Source organism: Lytechinus pictus, unplaced genomic scaffold (assembly GCF_037042905.1).
Source record: "Lytechinus pictus isolate F3 Inbred unplaced genomic scaffold, Lp3.0 scaffold_19, whole genome shotgun sequence".
Lineage (NCBI taxonomy): Eukaryota > Metazoa > Echinodermata > Echinoidea > Temnopleuroida > Toxopneustidae > Lytechinus > Lytechinus pictus.
This window is the reverse complement of record NW_026974140.1, coordinates 1,555,064-1,576,901: the sequence shown is the minus strand read 5'-3', so window position 1 is coordinate 1,576,901 and position 21,838 is coordinate 1,555,064. Positions and strand designations below refer to the sequence as shown.

At 35.0% G+C, this 21,838-nt stretch overlaps 1 protein-coding gene and 1 long non-coding RNA gene across 2 annotated transcripts; one reads left to right on the top strand and one right to left on the bottom strand.

Annotated features, from left to right (window-relative positions):
- Positions 1–2,034: 2,034 nt before the first annotated feature.
- LOC135157750 (semaphorin-3D-like) lies at positions 2,035–10,254 on the bottom strand. The gene is made up of 4 exons (XM_064114562.1): positions 10,251–10,254; positions 9,075–9,220; positions 4,533–4,665; positions 2,035–3,723 (listed from the first exon to the last, which is right to left on the bottom strand). Exons 1-4 carry the CDS (start codon positions 10,252–10,254, stop codon positions 3,650–3,652), a joined length of 357 nt encoding a protein of 118 aa, XP_063970632.1. The 3' UTR covers positions 2,035–3,649.
- A 7,409-nt stretch (positions 10,255–17,663) lies between these two features.
- LOC135157690 (uncharacterized) lies at positions 17,664–20,955 on the top strand. The gene is made up of 3 exons (XR_010296650.1): positions 17,664–17,740; positions 19,945–20,061; positions 20,596–20,955. It is a non-coding gene; the product is annotated as an uncharacterized LOC135157690 (long non-coding RNA).
- The last annotated feature ends 883 nt before the right edge of the window (positions 20,956–21,838 follow it).

The window sequence follows — 21,838 nt, the reverse complement described above, 5'->3', positions numbered from 1 at the left end:
GGGCAAGTGCTACCAAGAGAAGCCAAGATACAAGCTATCTTAGACTTCCCAATCCCCACAACTAAGAATGAATTGCTCAGATTCTTAGGTATGAGTGGCTTCTACAGGAAATTTGTTCCAAATTACAGTACAGTGGTTAGCCCTCTGACAAACCTGCTGAAGGCAAAAGTGAAGTATGTTTGGTCTGACGAATGTCAGAGATCATTTGAGAAATTAAAGGCCATTTTGGTAAATGAGCCTGTTTTGGCAGCTCCAAACTTCACAAAGCCATTCAAAGTAGCTATTGATGCATGTGATGTTGGAGTAGGAGCAATATTGCTCCAAGAAGATGAAGGCATCGAAAAACCAGTGTGTTACTTTTTCTAAGAAACTCAATCGGTTTTAGAAGAAGTACTCGACTATTGAAAAAGAGGCCCTGAGTCTCGTACTTGCCCTTCAGCAGTTTGAGGTGTATCTAACCAATGGAGAGTTTACAGTCTATACAGACCACAATCCTCTTGTGTTTTTGGAGAAATTCAAAACAAAGAATCAAAGACTGTACAGATGGAGCCTAATGCTCCAACCATTCCCTTTGAAAATTGTACACATTAAGGGAAAGAATAATGTAATTGCTGATGCTCTTTCAAGAGTATAAAAAGTGAAATTATTCATGCTTTTGACCAAGTGTGTCATTTGAAGAAAGTGTCTTTGATGTTCATTTATTTAAACATGTTTGTGTAGTACATATTTGTACACGATAACTGTAAACAATTTATCAAGATGACTTTAATAGAAAAGTTAAAGGGAAAAAAGGTAATCTTAAAGAAACCTTTACTACAGTAAAGCTTTCTTTTCCCCAGTGGGGGAGGTGTTATATATAAGAAGAATTGTAAGAGCAATTACATTCATTTATTTAGCATAGAATGATCAAGAATGTTCCACTACAGCTTTGTTGGACACTAATCTTTGAATACTCTTTGTTATTTCTGAATAGAGATTACTTTACAATAGACATGTATTGGTAGTGGAGATGAACAATAGGCTTAGCTATTTTGTTGACACTGTTGATTTCAGTGAGGTCATTCAAGAGTCTTCTGGAATTTGACTGCTCCTGAAAGAAGAATGTTTTTTTTTTAAACAATACTAGAATCTTCCATAATAGTGAATACTAGAAGTCTCTAGAATACATATTCAATACCTAGTTACATGGCAACAGGAGTTTTACACCTTCCATGAGTACGCTATGTATAAGTAGAATTGTATTAAGAGCAATTACATTCATTTATTTAGTTATTTCCCCTTTAAGGATATTCATAGCATAGAATGATCAAGAATGTTCTATAGTACAGCTTTGAGTAATCTTTGAATAATCTTTGTTATTTCTGGAATTTGCAAACAATAGAGAATGTTAACAATAGAGCCTGTCTCCAGTGGAAAATGGACAATGGATTAGCTATTTTGCCTCCATTGTTAATTTCACTGAGGTCATTCAAGAGTCTTCTAGATTTGACTGCTCCTGAAAGAAGGAGAACGTTTTTTTATGGTGGATGTTAGAAACTTCCAGAATAGTTGAAGTTTGTATATAAGCAAGGACATCATCATATTAGATCACACATATCAGATCAGAACTCAGAGTTTCACGCCAGACTTTTTGTCAGAGCCGAGTTTATGTCCACCTGGAATACTTATCTTCTGTGGAATTATTTGCATGCCATCAATGAACGGTTTGCAGTTATTTTGAGAGAGGATTTCTCAGTTCTCATCGAGATCATCAACCTGTTTTAATGAACACTCTTCAACCCATGGATTGCTGAAATTGACTGTTAATCGTCATCAACATCGTCTTCACCGACATTTCAACTTGTTAAAGTGACTTATCTTATTCATCGTGCTTCAACATCAGTTTCATCATCGCCATCATTGTGAACTTTAATTTACGGAATCTTCACCAAACAACTTGGATTATTACTTGGATATATTGCACATCTGTCACCTCAGAGATGTACATGTAAGATCAATATTTATTTATGTTTTTATGTTATTATTGTTATATTTCCTGTAATAAAAAAAAGGAAATCCAGTTTTAAATTTTGATTTTTTTTTTGTTATTTGTTGCAGTATCGTAACAGTACACGTAGGGACAGTGATTTTCTGCGGTCACGGAAAACGGACGGAATTCACGGAAAGGGCCTTTTGAAACGGAAAGAAGCGTTTCAATGGAAAGTCATAGAAAACATATTTTTCCTCAAAATACACAGAACAGCAACAGAAATTACTGAAAAATCTAAACAAAATACGAATATTAAATGGCCACAAAACCCCAGAAAACATGATCATACTTCACTACAATCATGACAATTCACACATCATGACTGCACTTGACATCATCACACTCGATCGTACCCCTCTTGCCTGTACCCTGCCTTGGAGTTGAGCTTATCCAAAACATGTACCATCACAAATATGCACACATCGTTTGATTTCAACAACACGGTCTTGTGTTGCTGCCCTCTACTTTTAAAGATGTAACAGCACGATAACGAGGTCTTGAAATCCAAAATGGCGGATAGGCGAAAATCGTTGACTGCTGAAAACGATGTCCAAAATCCCCAAATTATTGATAAATTTTCATTTAACCGTAAAATAATGCTAATAATATGAAAGGTGAGGATGTATTCATGTTAAATGTGTTTGTCAAAATATTTAGTGTAACCGCATAGATCCGATTAGAACGGATTCTACTGCATGGTTAAATTTTGACCAGCGCAAGTGTTGTGATATTGCTATTCAATGGGTAAACAGAATTGTCACTTTTTCATGTACACAAAGTCTATGGGGAAACAGAATTTCTGTTTTCTGACATGCTGAAACAGAATTTAAGATTTTTTAAAACAAAAAAGGCACTTTTTTTAAACGGAAAATCACTATCCATATACACGTTATCAAAATCAATTCTTTTCAGAGACATATTTGAGGCCAATTTCAGAAGGGGATTTCATCACTTTCGGCCCGGCAGTTTATCCTCATAATTTGAGGATGGTGTATCAATAATCCCCATATCATTCCCTTTGTATTGATATGTAACATTGATAAGACCATATCGAAAATCAATAAACTTTTATTTTCTACTTTAATCTGTAGGTTAATGTTGGAATATGTTTTTGTCTTTATCAGAGGTGCCAAGCGGGATGAGTGGATGTGATATGAGTGCTGGTAAGAAAGTTTGTTTGGTGGTAGATTTTGATCAGTGCTATCCATCATAATCATAGCAGAGCTAACCAGCAACTCCCGGCAAATTTGAGATTTACTACAAGACACATAATTGATTATTGGGCCTATATATATATACATTTGCTTTAACAATCATTGGTACATTAATTGCAAAAAGCCCCCCTTACAGTACTTGATGTTCTTTCTGATATTCATATACCTCCCAACAAGTGAATTTTGTGTATATTTTCTTCAACTTGTTTTCATTCACTCATGAGTGAGTGAATGAAGAATCTTTTCCTTCTTAATTATACCAAAAGAAAGAGGAGATATACACTTTAATATACATGTAATAGGTTGTTTGTCTCTTGAATTAATTTATGATTAAGTTATGACAAATCATCAATATGACATGGTTTGTATTTTGTTTAGGGGTAGACTCACAAAGAGAGTAATAAACTCACCGTTCATTGGTGAAAATAGCATAAATCAGCGTGTCTGAACCATTACTAGTGTCTCTGATTTCAAAGTCCTCTGCAACAAAGAAAAAAATTACACAGTAATATACAGCATTTATGAGGCACCAATTACCATGTTGTTGTCATTGTCATGACTTGATAAAGTTACAATGTTTATAATTAATCATATTTTAGCATCTTTTTCAATTGTTATCTTGCACTTTGTTGTCAAATATCAAAGATAATAGGCATTTAATCAACAGCTTCCCGTCTAACAAAGAGTTACGATTGATCCAATCAATTGTAACACTATGGAAATCCATCCGTGTCATAATTTTTTTACAGGAAATGGGCACAAATGTCCTTTGTAAACAAAGAGAAGCACAGTGAATTTTCAATATAACGAGGAATGCATGAATATACCTCATAGCTAGAGAATATTTTGGAATATATCGGATCAATCGCAACTCTTTGTAAGACGGGGTCCTGATGAACATTTGATTAGTGTAAAAAGTAGTATTCGATTGCTGATTGTTGGTAAACTGATTGAATGCATCAATGATTTGGGTATTACTCCCAGGTATACCAATAACACTCCTGATATCAAACTCAACAGTCATACATGTACATGAAGGACTAAACTCATGCTACCTGAACATCAGCTTTCATAACAGATCTCAAAATCACAAATTCATGTGTTTTATAATACAAACACTACCATCCCTCGTTACCAGGTGAAAATTTTGGGGTTAAATCAATAAAAGTTAATATCTTACAGAATGATGACTCTCAAACAGAGGGAAGAAAAAGGAGTGCTTGGTAGAAACATAAGTGGAAAGCCATAGTGTTCAAAAATAAGTTTTTAATCTTCAAATCTGTACTTACGTATCTCATTGTACTCCATTGGTATGTCATCAAAAACATATGGTGTTGTTTCCCACACTTCATTCGACTTTTTGGAGCACAATAGCCGCTGCTTCAAATAACTGACAAGGTTGTCTGAGGATCCAGCATCATCCTGTAAAGTAATCAAGAATAACTAATAATACTAAGTACTACTACTACTAATAATGATAATAATAATAAAATAATAAAAATAATAATAATAATAATAATAAAAAAAAAAATAATAATAATAATAATAATAGACCAGAAAGCAATTAACAATGCACAGATTACATCACCCAAAGGCCGCAATCGAAAGGTTGTACCTACCCCGTGATCTTGGAGAAAGAGGTCTACAACAAATTGAGATGGTCTGGAATATGGAAGCAACGAACCTCGCCAACTACCTATCCAATCCACCTGATATACTGACGAGTATATCCCTCGATTATGATAATAGTCAAGCAATATACTCCATTAATAAGCAAGCATCTGTCTTATTGGCACAACATCGACTGACACTACCCTACAGTGAAAAAGAGAAGGCAAGACTTATATGCTCCTTTCACAAGAAACTTCAAGAGCAACTTAAATCCAAGCGACTTCATGGCCACCATGAAAAACAGACGCATCGGGAGTTCGTAGACCAGAAAGACACCCATCAATGGCTTAAGTCGGCGGGACTAAGAGGTGAAACTGAAGGGTTCATCTATGCTATTCAGGACCAGGTGGTGAGGACCCGTGCCTACGAAAAATCTATCCTCAGAACAGACACAGACGACACTTGCAGGATGTGTGGAAAAGAGACCGAAACAATCATGCATTTGGTATCAGCATGTTCGACTCTTGCTGGAACTGAGTACATCACAAGACATGACAATATTGCCAAACTTATCCATTGGCAACTACTGAAGGATCGCAGTAAAATGACTTGTGATCACGCTTGGGAACATCAGCCACAAACGATCACTACGATCAATAACAGCACCATATATTGGAACTGTGGCATACTAACGGATAGAACCATCAACGGCAACAAGCCAGACATCATCGTCAGAGACAACAACGTAGTAAATATCATTGAGGTCTCTGTTCCCCATGATATCAACATTGCTGTAAAGGAAAGAGACAAACGGCTCAAGTATCAAGACCTAAGGATTGAGATCGAGAGGATGTGGAACGTGAAGGCAGAGGTCACACCAGTCATCATTGATCACTCAGGAATGGTGAAGAAGGGAATGGAAGCCTGCATAACCAAGATCTCTCCTCACCTTCGGATGTACGACATTCAGAAGGCAGCTATCTTGGGTACAACCAGATTGATAAGAAAGACTCTCGGACATTAGTAGTGTAAAGTTCCTAGTTGCACTTGAAATTACTTGGTGCTTTTTGTTAGAGCAAAGTTATTCAAGAACAAATACGGACTTGATCCTGTTTAGAGGAATAATAATAATAATAATAATAGCTGGATCTATAAAGCGCTTTTTGCCTGAGGATACAAAGCGCTGCTATTATTACCCCGGCTTTAGCTCGAGCTGCCATCACCGGTGCTCAGTGCATTCAAGGAAATAATCCTGCCAGGTACCCATTCACCTCACCTGGGTCGAGTGCAGCACAGTGTGGATAAATTTCTTGCTGAAGGAAAACACGCCATGGCTAGGATTCGAACCCACGACCCTTCTGTTTGAAAGGCGAGAGTCAGAACCACTAGACCACCACTCACCCACTCTCAAAGAAAAGCAATACAGTCTGTCTCACAAAAATGGTACTGCTGAAGGCACTGCAGATGGGTGTAATATAAAATTACAGCATAATATTGTTTATATATTTTAATGCACCCATATACTGCAATAATTTCTAAAACTGGATGCAATTTTATGTGATATTGTCCAATAATCACAAGGATATTGAGCATTTTTTTCATACCACATCAGGACACCTCCCATCCAAGTTTTGTATTAACTACTGTAGTTTATGTAGTCAGGTTCAGCAGTTACATGTATTGTTAGGTATAAATTCTATGTTTGATTAAAGATATGTCAATTCCTTTAGGGCTTATTTAAAAACAAGTGGAATGCCTCTGGCGGTCTCACCTGCATCACGCGATTCAATATAGCAGCAGTGCTGACTTTGAAAACTACTATAAAATAATTATTCACAAAAAACACCATTCATATAATGATACAATACTACGTTCATTGACATTTGACTGTGATCATGTGGCCTAAAACTTGTCAGTGATACTTGATTACCCCTATATCCACATTTTACACACTATATCTATAAACTTTTAAAGTTATGACAGCAATCTAATAATTACCTCTAAAATGGCCAAAGTTCAATGACCTTTGTCTTTGGTCATGTGACCTGAAACTCGCACAAGATGTTCAGTGATACTTGATGACACTCATGTCCAAGTTTTATGAACTAGACCCATATACTTACAGAGTTATGATGGTAATTCAACAAATACCACCAAGATGGCCAAAGTCCATTGACCTTTGACCTTAATTATGTGACCTGAAACTCGCACAAGATGCTCAGTGATACTTGGTTACTCTTATGTCGACGTTTCATAAACTAGACCAATACACTTACAGAGATATGATGGTAATTCAACAAATACCCCCAACATGGCCAAAGTTCATTGACCTTAAATGAACTTTGACCTTGGTCATGTGACCTGAAATTCAGACGGGATGTTCGAAGATACTTGATTACTCTTATGTCCAAGTTTCATGAATCAGATCCATAATCTTTTAAAGTTATGATGGTAATTCAACAGATACCCCCATTATGGCCAAAGGTCAATGAACTTTGGCCATAATGGGGGTATCTGTTGAATTGCACAGGATGTTCAGTGTGAGTGATACTTGATTACTCTTATGTCCAAGTTTTATGAACTAGATCAATACATTTTCAAAGTTATGATGGTAATTCAACAAATACCTCAACTTGGCCAAAGTTCATTGACCTTACATGACCTTTGACCTTGATCATGTGACCTGAAACTCGAACGGGATGTTCAGAGATACTTGATTACTCTTATGTCCAAGTTTCATGAATCAGATCCATAAACTTTTTCAAAGTTATGATGGTAATTCAACAGATACCCCCATTATGGCCAAAGTTCATTGACCTTTGATGTTGGTCATGTGATCTTAAATTGCACAGTGATACTTGATTACTCTTATGTCCAAGTTTTATGAACTAGATCAATAAATTTTCAAAGTTATGATGGTAATTCAACAAATACCCCAACTTGGCCAAAGTTCATTGACCTTACATGACCTTTGACCTTGATCATGTGACCTGAAACTCGGACGGGATGTTCAGAGATACTTCATTACTCTTATGTCCAAGTTTCATGAATCAGATCCATAAACTTTCAAATTTTATGATGGTAATTCAACAGATACCCCTATTATGGCCAAAGTTCATTGACCTTTGACGTTGGTCATGTGACCTGAAATTTGCACAGAATGTTCAGTGAAACTTGATTACTCTTTACTATGAACTAGACCAATAAACTTTTAAAGTTATGATGGTAATTCAACAAATACCCCCAATTTGGCCAAAGTTCATTGACCCCAAATGACCTTTGACCTTAATCATGTGACCTGAAACTTGCACAGGATTTTCAGTGATACTTGATTACTATTACATGTACATGTATGTCCAAGTTTCATGAATTAGAAACATAAACTATCAAAGTTATGATGTTAATTCAACAGATACCCCCAAGTTGGCAAAAGTTCATTGACCCTAAATGACCTTTGACCTTGGTCATGTGACCTGAAACTCAGGCAGGATGTTCAGTAATACTTGATTAAGCTGATGGCCAAGTTTCATGAACTAGGTCCATATATTTTGTAAGTTATGCTGTCATTTCAAAAACTTAACCTTTGGTTAAGATTTGGTGTTGATGCCGCCACCCGCTGTCGTCAGAAAAGCGGCGCCTATAGTCTCACTCTGCTACGCAGCTGAGACAAAAACAATGAAGAAAACATCTTGCTTGTCAGAAAGTATGAGAATTAGGACAGAAAAAAGTACACTAGCTGCTAAAAGCACAAAAATAAGGTCAAAACATAATTTGCATTTTCTCGAAAATGTATGTTGCGCGCATGTGCGTGTTAACTGCCTTTCTGCGGGAAGGCGACGAATTGACCTTCATTTGGTATTACAGACTTTCTCATTAATTCATATTTTTTGTGCAATCCAAAGACAAAAGGGTTTCAAAATATTACAGTGTTCGGACACCCGACCCCCATCCTACATGCATCTTATATTTTGTGAAAGGTAATAACACATCTATCACAGCTTTAGGGTCATACATGTATATGGGCTACATGTACAATAGTACAAATGTCAATCATCACTTCAACATACAAGTTCAGTTATTGTGACTGAGAGGATTGTGATATACCATTTACTCTTTCAGATTCCTTTTGTGTACATCTTCACATACAGAGTACAAAAGAGCCATAGAATCTCATATTGTTCCTGGGCTTGTATGGCCTGAACAGTTGGATGATACCTTACCTTACAAATCCTTGCAATTCTACTCCGGATGGTGTTCAGAGGATACGGTTGGCCTACACTGGAGCTTGCAGACTCCTGCGAATCTTCACGAAACAGGAAGTACACATAATCACCTCGGATAAAAGGCGTTCCCACAAGGTCGGCATCTAAAAGTTATTAAAAAAATCATGAAAGCTAGCAAGAATCATTCTTGTATTAATTTCAATCAGTACCAGCCTTTAAAAATATAACTTGATTCTTGACACCACAGTTAAAATTTATACCCCACTATAGCAAGATATGAATATCTACAGTATTATAAATTCATAACTTCTAAGGTTCAAATATTGACCTCTGTGATCTTTGACCTTGAGGCAATAGGCACGAGCAAGACAACAGATAGTCTGGGCTGTGTACATATATGCAACCTCATAAGCAGGAATCACAACAAGAAATCATGATTCAAAACACAAACGTAAAACACAGTAAATGCTGAGTCAAGGTTTAATCAAAACACACTAAAATACTGGTTTCTCCCTTAATTCATGCCTAGCACAGTGCGCAGTTTGACCCAGGAAGTTTAGATCAACTTCTAAGGGTGTTTTCATACTGAAGGCGAAGTGGGGTCACTCCGGAGTAACTCCGGATGGAGTTGATACGCTTGTACTGCGGACCATGAAATTATTAAGCAAAATAGTGTATAATGCTGTTTAGTGGACACAGAGTCTGTGTAGCATCAGGATATTTACATTTGGTCATACAAGTTAAATTCATGCAATCAGACTGACTAAATTTGAAAGAATACATACATTTACTTTTTTTTTTTTATAAAGCTTTTTTTTATTTCCCTCCGATAGGGCATATATTTGCATAAACATTTTAACAATGATATAAATGAAATAACATATCATACACACATAGCATAATTTTGTACAAAGTATAGGCCTACAGGGCGTTTCAAGCAAAAGGCAACCGATACTAGAGTGGCCATGTCCTACACCCATCCGTTCCGCCGCCGACACTTGCAGCAGCAAAGAACAAATGAGCACCGAACAAGGCCACTCCAACAATAATTGATCACCTCTCACCCGAAACACACTGCACATTCATCATGAAAATATGTTTACATTAAACAGAAATACATATAAAGGTCCGGAAATCTTATTACAAAATGACAAGAATTCTTTCGAAATTTACCCATTTTTTATCAAATTTATGTGTTTTGTTTTCCATAATACTGATTTGCCTCTCATTTTTGTAACATTTTCTTATATATTGTTTAATTTTCTCAAAATTAGGTATGGTTTTTTCCACACGAGCAGAGTATACTTGTTGTTTCGTCCAAATTATTAAACAATTTAAAGCATCGTTTCTTTTTTCTGTGAAACCAAACAAAACATGTACAGCAGAAAGATTTATTCTAAATCTTGTTAAACTGTATAACCAGTCTGTAAATCGTACCCAGATAAGATTTACCACATGACATTGATAAAAAAAATGTATAGCGTTTTCTTCTTCCCTTCCACAAAAAGAGCATTTTGCATCTGCAGTTATTTTCATCTTTACAAGATCCTTATTCAAATATAATATCTTATTTAGCAGTCGGTACTGAAAGTACCTCATTGTAGTATAAGTTGTACATCGAAACATTGTTTTAAAATAATTTTTCATATCTCTGGTGTCCATCGAAATGCCATTGACAAACCATCTATTACACAATTTAGTCAAGTTATCATCATTTTCTTTTAACATGATATAATATACATGTCTACATCCTTTTTTGTCCTTCAGTAAATGAAAGATATAAGCAGGGCATAATGGTTCATTAGATTTCATATTACACGTATTCAACTGAGCTTTATACTTACATTTAATAATCTGACATAAGACATAATAATGAAGAAACTGAATTTTGATTGAAAATCTTTTTTCACACTCATCTCTTTTCAGAAGTTTTCCATTCTCATCTAATAAATCGTTAATAAATCTAATGCCTTTGTCCCACCATTCCTTTAAGAATATACCTTTTCCACCAATTTTTACATCGGAATTGTACCATAAAGGAATAGCCGGCCAAAAAAGAGAAGTACACTGAACATTTCGAATAAAGGAGGAAACTATAATAAAAATTTCCTTCCAAAAACTGTTTCGGACCATGAGTGATAGTTTGGTGAAATATATATCCCCTTTACCCCATTCTAATGTTACTAACGGTTTCAAAAATGCATACATTAAATGAGAAACTTCTTCACATGAATTTGACAGTATTCTTCTTATCCAAGACAGCTTCAAAGCTCTAGAAAAGTGTCCAACATCGATCATTTTAAGTCCACCATTTTCATAGTTACAAACAATCTGTTTCCTGCTTATTTTGTCGGGTTTCCCCTTCCATATAAATTTGTAAAAAGACACATTTACTGATTTTAAAAGATGTTCAGACGGATTTGGAATAGACATGAATAAATGATTGAATTGTGAAACAAGCAATGATTTGACAAGGATTACACGACCAAATACAGAAATATTACGCTTTGACCATGATATCATTTGTCTTTTTAGTTTATCAAATACTCTATTATAATTGAAATCAGGGAGATTTTTCAGACCAATACAGAAATCGATTCCTAAATATCTAACGAATTTCATGTTAATCAACGTTTTATCAGTCCCAGGCAAATCAATCTGAACAGTTTTTTTCAGAGACCCAATACACAATATTTGCGTTTTAGTCATGTTAAACTTTAAACCAGAATATTTCGAGAACATGTCTAGAAGGTCTAGTGCATTTTGCAAACTTTCCTTACTATCGAGAAACAAAACGGTGTCATCTGCATATTGCAATAGTTTGTATTCTTTTTTATCAATAACTATGCCTTTAATCCGTTGAGATTTTCTTACTAACATCCCTAAGATCTCTGCACACAGTATAAACAAATAGGGAGAGAGGGGGTCCCCTTGGCGACATCCTCTTTTAATGTTGAAACGTGAGGTTAAACAGCCATTAACCAAAACACTAGAAGTAGATTTAGCATACATAACTTTAATCCATTTTATAATATTATCACCATAATTGAAAAAGTGCAGTACATTCCATAAAAAATCATGCGAAACACAATCGAATGCCTTTTCAAAATCGATAAAAAGAATTATACCAGGTATGTCATTATTTTCTGTGTAGGAAATTATATCATAAATAATTCTAATATTTTCACCTATATATCTACCAGCGAGAAAACCTTTTTGATCGTTGTGTATATTTTCTTCTAACAACGGTTTTATTCTATTCGAAATACAATGGGAAAGCAGGGACTCGGTTTTATAATTATAAGGGGAGCAATAAAAAGCTCTCCTAGAAATTTTAAGGAGAGCGGTAGAGGAGCACTTCAAAAAGCTCTTCTTCAACATACAAGGGGAGCTTTTTGCCCAATTAACAAAATGGATGGAGGAAATGTATGTACTATAAAATTACAATCAACAACCAAAGGAAGTATTTATAATTGTTTTACAATGTATTGTACCGGTAATTAGATTGTGTGTTGTAAAACCTGTTTTAGTTAGGTTTTGACTTTGGCTAAAAGTTAAGTCACTGACAATTTTTTTTTTTTTTTCGGGGGCTCCATTTTAATTTTTTGTCAAATTTCGGGGGCTCTTTTTAAATGCTACTTTTTTGTATTTTGAAGAATACCTGTTCACTTATTAAGGAATTATTACTTTTTGTTTAATATTGTATGATTTTTAAAGTTATTTATCATGTTTAGAATCTTGGATGTGGGTGTGTGTGGATGGGTGGGTGTGTGTGGGTTTGTGAGTATGTGTGTGACTGTGAGTTGGACTTGGATATAAATGAATTCAATATCTACTCCATTTATTCCAGTACAATACCCTAGTCAGCCATGTACATGTAATAAAGGCCCACAAACCCTAACTTTTCCTGAAGTTCTTTGAAAACGCAGATCTCCATGAAAATTTAATTTCTCTATGGGGGAGTCTAAATTTGGTGAGAATGTATTCATTAAGAACTTAAATATACATGACAATGAAGAAATCATCAAACTTTATTGGCAGTTTTGAATAATATTCCTGAAATGTAAACTCTGTCTGAAACAGAAAATCACCACCATTGAGGCCTTTACTGAGCGAATTGTCCCCCAGAGCTCTGGCAGAGAGACAGAGCTCCAACTGGCTAGCTAGTAAAAGCGCCAAAGCGTGAGCCTGCCGCCGTCCTTGTAAAAAAGATGGAGCTTTGTTTGATGATTTATTGTCTGATATAATACCTCATCCCCTAGAAAAAGAAAACAAATGATTTTTTAGTTATAATTGATAAATAAGATAACTTATTTTGGAAGTTAATAAGCCGTTTTGAAAAGCAAAGCCGAATGACAACTCACCAATGCTAGGTTACTAGACTCTGGGATTTATTTCCTGTGTAATTCGAATTATTTTATCACAGAATTGTGATATCTGTGGGGGAAACATGTGCATTCGAAATGGCACACGGTGGTAGTCATAATGGACCCCTATACATGCAACTCTTTCCCGACCGTTGCGTTGATTTTTTTTTTCCATACCTGGTGTACCATGTGTATGGAAATACGTGGTACAGAAAAAATAACGCAACTTCGGAATTTGAAACTGCGCTACTCGCTACTTTTAAGGCTTATTCGTGATTTTGAGTGTGGATTTTGGATGGTTTTTAAATGGTAAGCGGAGCTCGAGCATATGGCACTAGTGGGCCGTTGAGTTGTTATCACTCGGCAATAATTTCGGGGGCGACATTCAGATTTTATGTCGTTCCCGAAAGCATGATTTTGGGTGATTTCGAGGGCGACTTTAGGCATTTTCGCGCAGGTCAGCTATCGCGAGGCGCGCTATTAATCGCGCTACCAAAAATGGATTAAGGCGCGCATGTAGCGCGCGATCGCTCTCGCGCGCCTTAAAATCGAGTCCCTGGGAAAGAATCTTATATTGGACATTAAGTAAAGAAATTGGTCGCCAATTTCTGAGCAAGTTTCTCGGCTTATTCCCCTTCGGTAACAAAGTTATTATTCCTAAATTTTGATAATGTGATAAGTTTCCACAAGCAAATGCTGAGTTCAAACTTCTTGATAAATAAATTCCAATATCTTGCATGAAAAACTTATAAAATTCTGCAGTAAACCCATCTTGACCGGGGGATTTCCCCGTCTTCAAATTGTTAATTGCTTTACGAATTTCTTCGAAAGAGATCTCTCCTTCTATCATTTTTGCTTTTTCGTCTGAAACTGGATTATGTTCGATTTCTTTTAGTTCTTGCAAAATATCACGAAAATCTGACACCTGTTGAAAACCGTAAAGTTCTTCATAAAACATGAGAACTTCTTGTTTTATTTCCTCATCCATATATAACACATCATTATTTTTATCAAGCAGTTGAATAATTTGTTTTTCTGTCCTACGTTTTTTCATAAGGTTAAAAAAATATTTGGAGGGTTTTTCCCCATATTTCAATTCTTGTAATATAACTCTTTCCTCTTTTCTTTTAAGTTTTTCTCTTCTTATAGATTCCAAATCTTCTTTTAACGAGACTATCTGTTCTAATATGTTATCCTTATTACCGACCAAATTTAAGTTAATTTCCAATTGTTTTATATTATTTTCTAAGTCCATTTCTGTTTTATTTATCACCTTTTTCTTGTGTGTTTCATATTTAATCGTACATCCTCGTAGTTCCATTAACACAATTTCAAAAAATACCTGGTCGTTTACAATAAATTTGCAAGATTTCTTATTGATATCCTCAAACTTAGCCTCATTGTGTTCATTCTTGTCAATATAATTCATTGTTATTTCTTTTATTTTATCTCTTATAATTTTTACATATTCCTCATCATTTAGAAGTAAACTGCTGAATTTCCAAAATCTGTTACGACATCGACCATTATCTAATTTGAGTTCTAAACTAATCAATGAATGATCAGATCTATAGCTATTATGGATCTGACAACTTGAAACCAAAGAAAGTAATTGATTAGATATCAAGAAAAAATCCAAACGACCTTGTTTTAAAGGACTAGGTTGTCTCCAAGTATACCGTTTTAAATCTGGATTAATAGATCGCCATGGATCAATTAAGTTAAAATCATTTTTCATTTCTGTAACTTTGTGATGTGAGTTTTTATTATTTAATCTAACGTAATTATATGAATCCAAATCAAGATCCTGGAGTAAATTCCAGTCTCCGCACATAATTACAATAGGATCGTTTAGGTGTAATATAATATTCTCTAATTCTTCAAAAAAGCTGGGACAATCCTCGTTTGGGGCATAAAGTGAAATCAAAGAAAATTCTAATTGTCCAATACAAAGGCTTAAAGCAGCATAATTACCATTTTTGTCATACAATACCTGTTTCACTTCGCACTGATTTTTGTTATCAAATAATATCGCGACACCCCTAGCATTAGAGGATTTGTTTGCAAAAAAACATGAACCGCCCCAATCAAGTTCAACAATAGCCTCTATCTCAGGCACGAAATGCGTATCTAATAAACAACAAATATCAGCATTTTTACTTTTAAGATAATTCAATACATCTTTTCTTTTCTGCAAGTTTCCCAGACCCCTACAATTTACGGAGATAATTTTCAACTTACTATTCATAGATCGAAACATAGCATAACCCATATAAAAGCCATCGGAGGGATTTTTTTTTTAAACATAAATACAAGACAAAACAAGACATATAACATAAAAGACGACGCCAAAACAACACCTGAACAAGACAAGAGACTCGCACTGCGTTTCCCTACATAAATACCACACATAACAAAGGAGAGTAGGACTTTCCCATGGGGTCTCCTACGAAATCCATTTCTTACGTAAGAACGTTAAATCTGTAAAGAGCTTGAACCTTGCCCTTATTTTATGAAAGAGCATTCTTTCCCGTCATTCGTTCCTAAAAAAAATATCTAGTGTGTGACCGGGAATTTACAACCGTTTAACATAACAAAGGTAAATGCAATGTAGGAATAAATTAAGATGAACACAGATCATTGAAATGAGAATAGACGAACAGCGATTCCGGTGCTGTAGAATGTGTTTATAAATATCCAAATGAAAAAGGGTAAAAGTCGAAGCTTCAAAACCCTAAAATATTTTTTTTTATAGTAGATGCAACTATAAATAATGAAAAAAAAAAGTAAGGGAAATGATAGTAATATATATTTATTTTCTATTTACAGCACCTTTGGCCTAATGAGTTCTCAATTTTTATGTCTGTGCTCAACCAGTTTATCTAGAATGACTTAAACATAAATTGAAGTTTCTTCAATTTACTTCCTGATCATTCTTCCATCAGCTTTTAAACATTTCCGAGAAAATGAGGCTGAAGAAAATTGCTAACAGTGATGTTACTTTCATCGATTGAGTTACAGATCTCCTCGTATTAGTTTTTCAAAGAAACATAACAAAGGTCAAAATACATCTTAAAAATATTTAATGTAAATTGCATGATAAACATGCCTATTTCTTATGTTCTCGCTTAATATACACAATAATATTGATCTCTTCTCATTTGACAGTCATATGAATGCTCTTTTCATATTAATATTCCGGAAAATGTTTACAGTGTTTATCAAGTAATTATACAAGGAAAAAAAAAATCTTCCTTTTGAAAAATAGAAAATATCTTGACTCTCTGTAAAAACATAATTGATCCACTCAATTGCTCGTCCAATTGTGATTATGCGGTCATACTAGCTCAAGCACTTTAAACTATGCTTAATGACTGCAATAATTGTATAAAGTGAATGAATGGAATCATGTATTTTATTTCCATTTCGTTCTTAATATAATTCAAAAAATATTCTTTTACGTTTAACTAGGACATTTTTAATGTCACAACTTGTTTTTTTTTTCTCTCGTATCAATATAATTATATCATCATTCTATTTCAAAATTGTCAAACTTGAAAATGACTACTCTCTCTATACAAGCTATGAAGTCATTATTTACTCCACTTTTTCTAGTTTTACAAGCCTATGTCTACTTCACTATCTACATAATTGGATGTTTTTAATGTTTGAGTATTATTCATTGTACAATCTGTCAATTAAAGTTTCATGTCTTAAGAATTGTATCACCACATGCCATGCGTATATCTGTGGCCAATAATCCGTGGTCTGTGCTGTTTGAGTGAATGATACAATAAATACATCAATGTACTGAAATAAAAGTCACCTTTCTTCTTCTTTTTACATGAGATTGTATGCATACATCAAGGCTCCACATTAACTTTTTTTGGTGGTGGCCCGTTCGGGCCACCAAAACCATCAAATAATTTTTTTGGGTGGCCCGATATTAAAGTTTGGTGGCCCGAAAAATATAAAGAAAAACATTAAAAATGAATAAAAAAACTTCTGAAATATTAATTCTGCAGCCACTACCACTAAGTTCCTTTCACTTTATACATGGGTGTTGCAAGAAAGTTACGTTGCAATTGATTGCTAATCGACTGCAACTTTGCAGCCGATTCCGATCGACTGCAACTAGCAATCAATCGCCAATTTGCGTTGCAAGAAAAAGGCTTGCGATTGAACGCAAGTTGCAGCTGATTTGCAGACGATTTGCAGCTGTAAACAGGGTCTGCAGCACAAGACTAGCCGAAAAAGCAAAATAATGGCTTGCAACAATCCTGGATCTGGAAGAGAGTAAGTAGAAAATATTCATTTTTCAGACAATTCTTTCTCCATTATGTATGTTTTCAGAGAATTTATATATTTTAGACCTATGCCAGGGAAAAATTTATTTTGCAAAAAGTGAAAATGTATCTTTATCGCCGGTCGAAATTTCACCTTCAACATTTTTTCTACCGCACAGTTTTAATCCCAGTCCCACATATAACTTTTTGTGTCGGTAATGCACGGTTGTATCAACAACACGGCAGGTCACTGCCGGTGCAGTGCTGTTAAAAATCACCCTGAAGCAAGTAAATGTGTAGGCTCTAATTATGTATGAAGCATCGAAAATGACCTTTAAAGATTATTTTTGTTCCTATTTGAAATGATTTTTTAAGTAAATAGAAATTAAAGACTTCCAGTCCTAGTACTTTACTACCTTCTAATTTTTTTTTCCACAAGAAAAAAAATCCTCTCCAGCTCCGTTTATCTCTCTTTTTTAAGAGTCTGTCTAACGTTAACCTCCCTTTTTATGACTTTCCTTGGCCTGGCCTGGGATAAAGTGAAAATTTTGCTGTTTCGACTTTTGTCTTTGGAGGATTAAAAAAAAAAATATTATTATTATTATTTTATTAATATTAGGCCTATTTTTTTTTTTTTTGGGGGGGGGTTTTCCAGACTCCACATATCTCGCCAGACAAGAAAAAAAACCAAAGGTATAGGGGGTCTACATGTATTGGGCTACTTTTCAGAATCTATTGGCCACATTCTTGGGGAAGTTTTAACATTGAATAGGGAGTTACCCGCCCAGGGCTCTTTTAAAAATTTCTTACGGGCAGATTGCTCAAGAGGACAGTCTATTTGTGTCGTTGATTTGTAATGATGTGCCGTATGAGTCACATTTTTAATATCCATCTCATATAAATATAAAAAGATATACATTTACATGATGTAGGCCCAAATACATTTATTTTTTAGATTCAATATGTACATCTACTATGCCGGGAGCTAGGGAGGTACTTAGATTTGGTTTGGACAAAGGTGTGCGGCTGAAGGTTCGAAACCCGTACCCATATTTACAGGCCATTTTGGCTAAAAAGGTACCCATTATTAAGGATTCATTACAGGGGCGGATCCAGGATTTCCAAGGGGGGGGGGCACATTTTCGCCTGGAAAACTTGACAAGCAAAAAAAAAATGTTTAAGGACATTATCTAGAAATTGGGCCATGTTTAGGGATTTTCCAGCATAAAACCATACCTCATGTTTAGGGATTTCTTCCAAAATGGCGACCCATTCCTGCGGCATATCCCCATATGCCTTATTTCGTGAGTACCCCCCCCCCTGGCTACTATGTAGCTGACTCTTAACTTGATTTTTAATTATGCAAGCACATGAGGTGCTATATAGATGACAGATTTTTTTTCACTTTAAATTGTTTAATGGATGATTAGAATGCTTTTCCAGGTGCTTTCAGTTAAAGGGTGTCTCATATGGTGCATCATTATTAATATTGAATGCATAATCATGATTTTTTTTACATCCTTTACATCAAGCACAATACTCGGGGGGGGGGGGGATGCGCATATGGTCCCCCTTGACATTTTTCAGAATAAATCTGCCACTCAACATTTTATTACCGCACCGCTGACTGACGTTTTACTTTCAAGTCTCATGCAACTTTTGAGACCAAATTTGCAATTCCCAGGTACAGGGTCAGGAAATTTTGCAACATTGTGTTTGTTTAAGTAAATGTCAGACAAAAACATGATTACATGTAAAAAGTCAATATTCATAATTGGGTAATTTTTATTGACAATAGTAATTTAATGTCACTGATGAACTTTGTCTTGAAATTAACAATTAACAAAAATACATTTAAGAAGTTAAGAAAAAATATTAAAAAAAAAACATGAAAGGAATTTATTTTGATACCAGATTTTTTAAAGTAAAGTTGTTAGGAATGCTCTAGAAAGGAATATGTACACCAAAATTAATACTTCTATTACGAGCTTTTTTTAGTAAATTAAAGCAAAAGGTATGATATCATACATTTTTTAATTGCGCCACCCATGGCTGAGGAACCATAGTGCCCCTCCCCAGGCCAGAAGTGACTTTAATCAAAACACCCTGGGACTACTATAATGATTAACACACTGGCAACTGAGCTTAACTTGTATATTAATATCATGAACATGTTTTATCTCTTTGCTTTTTGCTTTTAATTGCTTACTACAGTTATGATGACAAAGAAGTCTGGAATAAACAAGAAACCTCAGAACCACCATAAATGTGTCTGCTACAATGTGTGTTCTTGCAACCAGCTGATTGATTCATTTTATCAACTCTCAAATGGTAGGTTACATGTAAACTGTATTATTATTAATAATTTACCATGATCGTAATGCGGATGGGGGTGAAATCTGTATACATTAACCCAAGGATAATGCAAAATGAAAAAGGCAAACACAAATCTCTATCTTGACTTGGACTTCTCAGCAATGAAGACACCCCCATTGCTCATCCAAGGTGTACTGTATGAAATTGTGTATTTTGCTTTCTTTGATTTACTTTATTGCATATTTTAATTTCCATGAGTTATTTATTTGGGGAAAAACAATCAGTTTTCACACTTTTTTAGATTACATCATGGCAAATTGCCAATTATTATGGTCTCGGGAGTAAGCCACTATCCCTCTATCATATCATCTTGTCGGTGCAAACAACGCCCTTACCAGCAGGCATAGGGGCATTTCTGCACTGATGGGGTGCACAAAAATGTTTTGCTAAGGGCGTTCTTGCACTGAAAGGACAAAATTTGAACTAACCCAAGCTATGTATGGTTATGGGCTTGCATTATTTCCTATATTATTACTTTTTTATGAACAGGTTGATTATCAGAACTGAATTCAGAGCTGCTCCTGTCTGTAGTAACATCATTATTAGAGTGGACTTCAGAATGAGGGTGTTGCTGGTTTAAAAACTTCACTCCATGGAGCTCTCCAAATTCATCTCAAATTAGACTGCTTCTGGAAACCAGATTTATTCCTTCAAGCAGAGACGCTTGTGGCTTTCCTGACTGGACTTCTATGGATTCTTCTTGCCAACATTAAGGACTGTGGGCTGACATTCAGTGGTAAAACACTTGATGAAGATGATATGAATTTTTATTTGATATAAATGAATCTCAGAAGTAATTCCTCAGGAGTAAGAAACAATGAAAATTAAAAATAAAAGGTCCATCAATAATGAATGTCTTGAGCAGTGTTCTTTTTGTGCACAGATCAATGGATCTTTTCATTTCCAAGCAGGGATGTAGTCAATGCTGACCTCGAGACAACATTTTGCTGGCCTTGGTCCGAGTCACTGTACAGAATCTATGGGAAGTTCTCTCAAGCTGCCTCATGACTCGGAAGAATCAGCCTCGACCTCATCCCTGTATGCAAGTGTGATATATATCTACCATGCAATCTCATGATTAAAGAGAGAGAAACAAGAGAGCTTCAGATTTTGAAGTGTAGCAATCTCCTGAAATGTATGTTTTATTTGAAAATCAAACTAAAATAACTGAATTGGGCATGTTATTCATTATGATATTTATGAATGAAAGCATTGAAGCAATTTGGTGCTCTTGCAAAACAAATTCTGAGTTGTATTTACTGCAAACCCTCAGAAATATTGATAAGCATTTGCCAGTGCATGAAGTGTTTTAATGAAGAGTGGCTTTTTTGTGCCTATGGAGAGTTATTATTTCTTCAATATTTTTTCATACAAATTATTTCAGAAATCACAATTTGAATATTCCATGACCTCTGATAACAAGAGCAGAATATTTTTGGTGATTGACACTTTAAAATGATATTAGGAGAGAATGTAGTGAAATTGTGTGAAAATAATGGCATAATTGCTGAAGAGGCCTATAAGATTGAAAATAACATTATTTCAAGTTTTTCTTGAAAAAAACCCATGGAAAATTGAAAATGGCATAATTTACACAAGTTTCCAAAACAAAAACAAAAAACAAAAAAATTTGCAGAATTTTTAGTACACAAGCCTATGGACAATCAATTGAACGTAAATCGAGCGCAAATTTTGCGCGTCCTCCAAAATCTCACATAAGTTACGTTCGATT